The sequence below is a fragment of a genome, unplaced genomic scaffold (assembly GCF_019419815.1).
Source record: "Pyrus x bretschneideri cultivar Hongxiangsu unplaced genomic scaffold, Pyrus_bretschneideri_v1 Contig22, whole genome shotgun sequence".
Lineage (NCBI taxonomy): Eukaryota > Viridiplantae > Streptophyta > Magnoliopsida > Rosales > Rosaceae > Pyrus > Pyrus x bretschneideri.
Window position 1 is genome coordinate 6,425,572 of NW_025999524.1, and position 9,429 is coordinate 6,435,000.

Consider the following 9,429-nt stretch of genomic DNA (forward strand, 5'->3'; position numbering starts at 1 on the left):
TTTGGTTGGGTTTTTTGTTTGTTTGGGGTTCGCCCTGTGTTTCTCTGTCTTCCCGTTTTGGTCCTTTTTGGTTTGTGTTTTTGTGTGTGGGCCTGTAGTTTGTAAATTTGTGTTGTGTGCTTAATAATGTTTCCTGGTGATCCTTTTGGATCCCACTTGTCCAAAAAAAAAAAAAAAAAAAAAAAAACAAAAGAAGAAGAAGAAGAAAGTGCTATTAAAAAAAGGGGTGTGCTATCCACGCACTATTTTTTACTTTTAATACATTCCTTGTTAATTTCTGTCATTTAATTTTTTTTAATTCAATTAATCCGACAATGACAAATTAAGATGTTATGTATGGTGAGTGTGTGGATATCACACTTTAAAAAAATATAATTATTATATCAAAAGAAAAAGTACCAAAAAAAAAAAAAAGAAATTGCACCACCAAACACCAACTGGTCCAAATAGAACGACTCCCTAAAAAAATAGGGGAGCTAGCTCCGTGTCACTTCCTGTCCTTTCCCCGGTGAATGAAAAAAAAGGAGAAAGAGGAAAAACTGATAATTGAAGGTCGACCCCGACACCGACACCGACCCCGACCCCGACGGAAGAAGAGGAAAACGGGCTGTTTTTCCTTTCAGGTCTGATTGAGTGCGCGACTTGGTATTCCGAAGGATCGCCATCTACACCTCGGCTGAGCAACAAGACGGACCTGCGGCTCAGCTCAGCTCGTAAGTCGCATCCCTTCTTCCTTTTCCTCAATTTCAGCGGAGTGAGTGTCGATTATTTTTTATATCCTATACGTTGTAATTGTAATTGTAATTGTAATTTTAATAGGAATGTAATTAATCTTCGACTTGTTGAGAATTCCGGTCCCAGTTGTAGAAATGGCGATTTGTGCTCAATGAATTCATTTTTTAACCTCTAATTCGAACCAATAAATCTGCAGGCTGGTTGATCTAGTCATTTTATGCCGCAGTTACCGTGTAATCAATGTTTCACTATTAGAATTGGGATTGAAACCTCCTCTCCAGCTGCTGCCGCTCGTCTATCCCTACCAACAACACATCCTTCGTCTGTTTTTTCGATCTCCCCTTTGCAATTCATAAGATTAATAATAGTTCTGGTTTTACAAGGAAAGTAAGAAGAAAAGAAAGATAGCAATACTATGCAGAAGAGTGGGAGTGTTTCCAAGAATAGTTTGAGAGTGACGACACCTCAGCAGTCTCTCAGGCGACTGGGATTGTGCTCCCAAATAGCTACTGCAACTGGGGGTCAACACTCCTCCCCAATTGTTTTCCCTGAGAAACAGAAACGACACAAGATCAAGGCTTCCAAGACTCCAACCCCTGCCTCTATTGATGATCCCAACACACTAAAGACCTTTGAGCACAGGATTGACATTCCGGCTTCTGCTGCTGGAGATGAAAAGTCTGACCTGTTGGGTTATGTTGTTTTTGCCGGAAAATTAGTGTTGGACAAAAGAAACACCAGCAGTATAAACACTAATTCTTCTACTGATGTACACCAAACAACCTCCTCTTCTGATATTCCCAACCAGGAAGCTGTTGATGCCAAGCTTACCAGTAAGGCTTTAATTTGGGGTTCTCACATGCTGCATCTTGATGATGTCATCTCAGTAAGAACTTCCTCCTCTAGCTGCATGTTACAACATTTACAAATCACAAGGCTGCCTTTTCCTCTTTGGAATGAAGTAGGAAACAGTAATCTTTTTGTTTTCTTGCACAGGTTTCATACAACGTTGGTCTCAGACATTTCACTGTGCATTCTTATCCCTTGAAAAAGGGTTCTTGTGGCCTTTCATGTCTTATGAAACCTCGCAGAAGCCGTAAGGACTTTCGATTCTCGGCTTCTAGCATAGAAGAGGCAGTTCAGTGGGTCGGTGGGTTTGCTGATCAGCAGTGTTATGTGAATTGCTTGCCTCATCCATTGCTATCTTCTAAGAAGCAGGCTTCTTCAGAATTACTTCCAATTGATACTCCTCCTGAGTTAATTTTCAAATGTAAGAGTCCGCCAAAAATACTTGTAATATTAAATCCACGATCTGGACGTGGCCGTTCAAGTAAGGTTTTTCACGTCGTGGAACCTATATTTAAGGTATATCCTGTTACCTTTCCCTATCTGTTAATTAGACTGCCTTTTGTCATTCAGGATATGCATTATTTTTATTTGATGGATACAACTCCTAAACTGAACTGCTGTATGTCACCCATTGATGTAGCTATCTAATAGGAAATAAATATTTGTAATTCCTCTTTGTATATTTGAACTCGGTGGTTGAGTTGGCTTGCTTCTCTATTCTTGATAGTTTTGATGCTCTCTTTCAGAGCTTGTGGTCATATTCATATTCATATTGGAGCTGTGAACTGTGACAGCTTGCAGGTTTCAAAGTGGAGGTAGTCAAAACAACATCTGCAGGTCATGCTAGGAAACTTGCCTCTACTGTTGACATTAGCACTTGTCCTGATGGTACTACTACATAATGCAATATCTAATGAAATTGCTTATTTTTGGTTTTCCTTATGCATTCTGATTTACTTTATCATCTTTACAGCTTTTGTCCATTTATAATTTTTTTTAATTTTCAGGAATCATTTGTGTTGGGGGTGATGGAATTATTAATGAGGTAAATCCTTTGCTACTTCGATGTTTCCAAGTATGGTACATAGCCATGATTAGTATTATTCTGTCTGTCTCTCTGTCTCTGTCTCTGTCTCTGTCTCTCTCTCTCTCTCCCTCCCTCCCTCCAACATGTGTGTCTTTATAAGGTTCTATGCCCCCGAACATGTGTGTGTCTTTATAGTTTATACATATATATACATATATATATATATCTGGGAATTGAATGCAACCCTTATTTTGACCATTGAAATGGTCCAGTGCCTTAAAAAAATGAAAGCTTGCATTGATTATAGGACCACCATATATGTGAAAATATCTTCCATAAACTGTCATTTACTATCATGGGGGCTCAGTTGCCAGATTTTGAAAAAGGAGCAACGACGAAAGGGCGTGTGGCTACAATAAGGGAATGCAGTTGATGGACAAGGAAAGAGGATTGATATTCAGGCCCTAGGGCAGAATTATCTGAAGATTTTACCAAAGATTCAAACGAGGAGTTGGCCAATCAATAAGAGTTCATAGGTTTGGAAATGGCTTAGGGATTGGGAAATTGAAATATAGATTTGGTAACTGAAACCGAGGATGATGAAAGATTCCTTCCGGTGTGGTGCATTGACAGAGGAAGATGGCTCTTTGGATGAAGCTGAAAAACCAGACATGGAAGGGGATGATTTGACAGAGGTCTTAGGTGAAAGTCACTGTTGTTGGGACCGTTGACAGCAACAAATTGTAGGGGACAAACAATATGTAGGGAAATCAGATATTTAGAAGCATGAATAGATGTTGGGAGATTGGAGTGCAGTGGGGATCTAGTTTGTATAAAAGAAGAGAAGCTGTGGTAGGATCTGGAGTGGATCAAGCTGAAGGCTGAAGATAATTGCAAAAGATCATAATGCCCTGGAGAAGTTGGGAGATTTGATGAGCAAGTTGGACATTTTGTTGTTTCCACTTGGGAGAAAAAGAAGCATTCAGAGGATTGAGTTGAAGCTGGGAGGTTAATAAGAAGGGAAGAGAGCTAAAAGTTTAAAGTTTGAGTTGAGTAACCTGAGTTGTGCAAAAAGAAAATAGGAAGAAGGGGTATGGAAATATAATTAATGAGGACTGACAGTTTGAGCTGGCTAAATGGGTGGTGACGAAAGTGAAAGAAAGGGGAAGTCCAGGTGCTGTGGAGAGAGCCTGGTGAAGAGAAATAAAGCTTTACTTGGGAAATAGTTATGGGGATCTCCAGTGGAGGCTGATTTTTTGGTATGATGTCATTAAGAGTAAATACGGGCCACATGAGAATGGCTGGGATTCTAATGTCATTACTAGAGATTCAATTTGACCAGAAAAAAAAAAACTAGAGCTTTAAGTCTTTGTTTCTGAATATTTGGATTAGGGAATGGGAAAGGGTGAGGTGTTGGGAAGGAAGGGGGAAAATATTTTTATTCTCTGTTTCTTCTTTTATATAGATTATCAAGATCTTTCAATGCTTATATTGTTAGTTGTGTTTGAGCCCTCTGATTTTGGGTTTTGAAGGAGCTTGAATGACTTGGAGTTAGGAGAGTGACTGAGTTGCTTTTTGTTTTGGGAAACCCGATTGAGTTGGGGGGGCAAATTCTAGGTGAGAAGCCAGAGTTTTGGGAGAGAGGAAAATGGCTTGGTGCTGTGGAGGCAATACTTTGGGGTTGCTTGGATATAGAGAAATAAAAGATCTTTTATTGGTGCTAGGGGAAGGATTGTGAATCATTTCTGGGACACTTTTTGTTTGTTGAACGTCCTTATGGGCTTCAGTTTCCTCAGAATTTGAGGTTTGGTTCTTTCGTGCTATTGGAGCGCTGTTGCATATGGGTTCTTCTGTTCTGTTTTGTTGTTCTCTAGTCAGCTGTCGTTTTAGGGAACATCTTGTCCTGTGTTGCAGTTTATTTTTTCTTTTTAATAAATATCTTACATCTTTTAATAACAAAAATGAAAAATCAGCCCTCTCATTTATACTTTTGGAGTTTGACAGCTAAGAAATTTGAAAAATAAAAAAGATTGCCATGTTCTAAATTAAAAATCAACCCTCTCATTTATGTTTTCTTCTTTTATTTTGGCTTGGTTGACTTCAATGCATTAATACTTTTGGCATTTTCGTTATTTATACATTTACATTAATTTTATTTGTGTACAGGTTCTAAATGGTTTACTAAGTAGAGACAACCAAAAAGAAGGAATTTCGATACCAATTGGGATTATACCTGCTGGTTCTGATAATTCATTAGTTTGGACTGTCCTTGGAGTTAGAGATCCAGTTTCTGCTGCAATGGCCATTGTCAAGGTAATGTGTATAGGGTTCATCATGTTTATTAAATTAATTAGATTACATTCAGTTGTACTACAGAGTAGAATTTTCCATCAATGAGACTGACTTCCCATTTTAGAGCAACATCAAATAGATGCTCGCATTAACTGAAAAACTACCCTGCATGCAAGCCAAGATTGCAATCACATCTTAAGTCATAGATCTGTGTATCTCACTTTTTCTTTCTTTTCCGTGTTGCCATGACTCAAAACTTACTCTGAAATATCAGCCTATCATCCCCAAAATCTTAAAATGGGCAAAAAGAGTTAAAAGGCGATTTCCTTCTAAATAGTAGGCGTGGAGGACTTGGCAGCTGCAAATTTAATAGAGTTCAAACTCACATTCAAGCTTAAACTTATTCTGATTGTACAAAGGGAGATCGCAGAGCCACTGAATGAAGTCCTCTGTTTCTTTCGGAGTTGCTGACCCACAGCGAGGCAGAGATGACTGACATATGGAAGATGGCGAGGACAACAACATATTGTAGAAGTAGATAGAAGGTGGAGCCAACGGCCCACTAAGATGGGATGATGAGACTCATGCCTCTTAAAAGTAATTTGCTTTTTTGTTTTTGGGATTTGCTATGGACTCTAAGAAAAGACTTAGAGTACTTCGATCTAATGGAAGACGTGGCACATAACCGACTAGGATTCATACAGCCGACCCCACTTAGTGGTAAAAGGCTTTGTTGTTGTTGGGATTTGCTATCCAGATTCTTAGAGCCGGCTAGATAACTAGAGATGATTGTTTAGGGATTCCTAGTTTCCCACAAGGAGGTGGATTGGCATCTGGTGACTGATGCTCATGGAGTTATGCGTAATTATCTCTTGAGATAGTAGTTGATTGAGCTTCAATTGCTTCATAAGTGTCCAGTACTAGAAGCCACTTCTGTATCTTTCTGTAAAGAGGAAGTGAGTCTTTATTGTTGATATACAGTGGGCTTAAATGTCTGTCTGTGCGTGTTAAGAGTTGGGTCATTTTAGTTCAACAACCTTTTTATTGCCATAGGATAGTTAGAATAGTTTTTTCTTGTTTAGGTACCGAAAGCAGGGGAGAAGGAATCAGTTTGAGCTATAAAATATCCAGAATTCGAACTGCCCAACCATCCAGTTGGACACACAAACATGTTTTTTTAGCAAACACAATTGTGACCGAGGCATGATTTGCTTGGCAAGCACACAGTTGACTGCTTGGCGATCACAGAATTGTGATCGAGTCATGTTGTACCTTTTTTTTTTTTTCCTCTTTCAAATGTATGAATTGAATTCTGGTTAGAGTTTAGCATCTAGGCTTAAGAGTTGAAGGCTTGAAGCCCAAATATCCTTAACATGACAATATACAGAAGTTTTATAAACGTATTAATAGAAAACTAATACTTCTACAATGAAAAAGAAAGTTTCGTTTGGTACCTTATCCAAATTTTGTATAGTTATTTGGTAATCAACCTCTTACCAACTAGGTCTTTACCTCACTTTCTTATGTGTGCATGGGGAAGCTCTCTAAGTTGGCTGCAATCAGTTTCTCATCAACTAGCTGATTAAATAGACTCTTCAACCTTCTGTACCTTTGCCAATAGGCATGAAACGGATACGGGATGGCTATTCGACACCCCAAATACATGGAAAGGAAGACAGTCAAACTCAACACTAGTGAACACCTAACAATGATTCCAGCTAACTAATTATCAGCTGCATTGCATAAACTTTTATGATCTCATTATTTGTCATCCATTTTTTGAGTTACGAAAGTACCTATCAACTACATTCATCTGTAAGGTTCTTGATACATTTGAAAACTAAAAAGTATTGATTGAAGTAGAAATTATGTGCTGTTTTCTTGGTTTCAGGGGGGTCTTACAGCTACAGATGTTTTTGCTGTTGAGTGGGTTCAGACTGGCGTTATTCACTTTGGGATGACAGTCTCGTATTATGGTTTTGTGAGTGATGGTAATTCCTAATGCCTATGATTAAATTTCAACTGGATCTTGATTTGTAATGTGATTAAGTTCCATCTAGATCTTAAGTGATGGTAATTCTGAATCCGAATGCATATTTTATTAGCAAACTTGGTGGCTAAAGTCTGTTAATGTGATACTTTGTCTGACTGATTCTCATGATTAATTAGTCGCTGTTTGGATTTAGCAAAACTACTTTAATTGGATCAAATGTTTTGGGGTTTTCTAAGTATATATTATTTGTCTTATATGTTGATTATCGCTTCAGATCCATAGTAAAAATTGTCGAGCCGTCTCTTTTTGTTCCCCTGCCTCCCTCCTTCAATCGTTATGACCGTTTCTTTAAATTGCATGATATTAAAGTATTTAAAGTTGTTATTTTTGGCATAAATCCCAACACCTCCCTTTTTTTGTGACACTTGATTCTCTTTTGATTTATTCAATCTTATGTTTCAATCGTGTGCAGTCCTATATAAAGATGTTTCAATCATGTGCATAATGTTTGCGAAGTTTTTATAACAATTATTTTGTGTTGCGGTAGTTGTATTTTAAAATTTCTCTCATCTGAATCGTACTGTATGCATATACATATAAATAAGTTAAGGGAAATATTCCTGTAAATCTGGTTTGCAAATCAAGCTGGCTTGCCTGAATGTGTGTTCCACATTTACAATCTGTTAAGAGACCATTGTCCTATATACGTACGTATTTATATATATATATATATGTATGTATATATATATGTATGTATGTATAGGTGGATATATATGTTAAGACATTCATTGAAGATAAATCACTTTGTTTTATAACTATTGTTTAAAAAACAAGTTATATCTCACATTTTCTCTAATTAAATAATTATCACCAAAAAGCCATTTAGTTTTTCGTCTACTTATTGATAAATGAATTTACTGTAGTTACGGTTGGGTGTGTGTAAAAATTGTCTATTTTCCGACAGCCTGGTTGTTAAATAATGTTGTTTAGATTATTTGATAGCATTTTTATCAATTGGTGCATTGATAGATGAGTTGGAACTCTGGGAACAGTATTTCTTAATTTTGGACCACTTGTAATAATCTAAATAAGTCTGTATGTTAGAATGTTAATTCATCTTGAACTGGTTGCAGTGTTGGAGCTCTCTGAGAAATACCAAAAGCGCTTTGGTCCTCTTCGTTATTTTGTTGCTGGATTTCTCAAATTCTTGTGCCTACCAAAGTACAGCTATGAAGTTGAGTATCTTCCAGCATTAAAAGAGGACGTAGAAGGAAAACTCTCAGAAAGGGAAGTAGTTGACATGTCAGAACTATACACAGACATTATGAGGAGATCAAACACAGATGGGATTCCAAGAGCCTCTAGTTTGTCAAGTATTGACTCCATCATGACTCCTACTCGAATGTCTGGTGGAGACTTGGATACAACCTGCAGTAGCAATCATGCTAGCATTGAACCATCTGAGTACGTACGTGGCTTAGATCCGAAATCAAAACGACTTTCAATGGGAAGGAGCAATGTAACTGCAGAGCCAGAAGTTATTCATCCTCAGCTTCCTCTGTCAACAACTCCAAATTGGCCAAGGACCCGCTCTAAGTCGAGAGCTGATAAAGGATGGACTGGATTGACAGCCACACATGATGCCTCCAGATCTTCTTGGTGCAATGCTGGAACAAACGATAAAGAGGATATATCATCAACTCTGTCTGATCCAGGTCCAATTTGGGATGCGGAACCCAAGTGGGACAGTGAACCTAATTGGGATGTGGAAAATCCTATCGAATTACCAGGGCCATCAGATGATGCGGAAGCAGGAAGAAAGGAAGTTGTTCCTAGGTATGAAGATAAATGGGTTGTTACTAAGGGTCAATTCCTTGGTATTCTGGTTTGCAATCATGCTTGCAGAACTGTTCAGAGTTCCCAAGTGGTGGCGCCAAAAGCTGAGCATGATGATAACACCTTGGATTTGATCCTAGTTCATGGAAGTGGGCGGTTAAGGCTGTTGAGATTTTTCATGCTACTGCAGATGGGTAGACACCTTTCACTGCCATACGTGGAAAATGTCAAGGTATAGGCATTTATTTTAGTAATGTCCTTGCACTTAGTTTGATGAACTGCATTTATTGAACCACAAAACTTCACAATTTTTGGTACATTTCTAATTGAAGCAAACAGTTAGTGGTTATGTTGTTGATTGGAATTTCTGTTAGAACTTTTCCCCTGTGTTGGAGTTTAGGGATGGGAGGGCATGGGAGTTTTAATTCCTGTTTCTTGTGCTGGTTCTTGATAAATAAGAAACTACAGTAAGTTGTATAGGGGATTCTAATTTTATCTCTCATTGTAGGTGAAGTCAGTGAAGATTAAGGTGTCAGGAAAGCACACCCACAATGGTTGTGGTATTGATGGAGAGCTTTTTCCACTCAACGGGCAAGTCATTTCTTCTTTGCTTCCAGAACAGTGCAGACTTATTGGCCACTCCCTTACAGTTAACCCTCATGTCTGAATACCGTGTATCTTCTTTTGGACCTCTGTA

At 38.2% G+C, this 9,429-nt stretch overlaps 1 protein-coding gene across 3 annotated transcripts in view; it reads left to right on the forward strand.

Annotated features, from left to right (window-relative positions):
• The first annotated feature begins 291 nt into the window (after nt 1–291).
• The window catches only part of LOC103943250 (sphingoid long-chain bases kinase 1), a 9,247-nt gene continuing 109 nt past the window's right edge, over nt 292–9,429 (forward strand). The window contains exons 1-9 of one of the 3 annotated variants that reach the window (XM_048584776.1): nt 292–713; nt 1,124–1,621; nt 1,732–2,100; nt 2,379–2,472; nt 2,592–2,629; nt 4,778–4,924; nt 6,795–6,894; nt 8,030–8,964; nt 9,241–9,429. The exon at nt 9,241–9,429 is cut by the window's right edge and continues 109 nt beyond it. In XM_048584776.1, coding sequence (XP_048440733.1) covers nt 1,151–1,621; nt 1,732–2,100; nt 2,379–2,472; nt 2,592–2,629; nt 4,778–4,924; nt 6,795–6,894; nt 8,030–8,964; nt 9,241–9,399 — 2,313 coding nt within the window. In that variant the 5' untranslated portion in view covers nt 292–713; nt 1,124–1,150 and the 3' untranslated portion in view covers nt 9,400–9,429. Of the gene's footprint in view, nt 714–931; nt 1,622–1,731; nt 2,101–2,378; nt 2,473–2,591; nt 2,630–4,777; nt 4,925–6,794; nt 6,895–8,029; nt 8,965–9,240 lie in introns of all 3 variants that reach the window. The other 2 variants (XM_009353507.3, XM_048584775.1) reach the window with 2 other exon arrangements.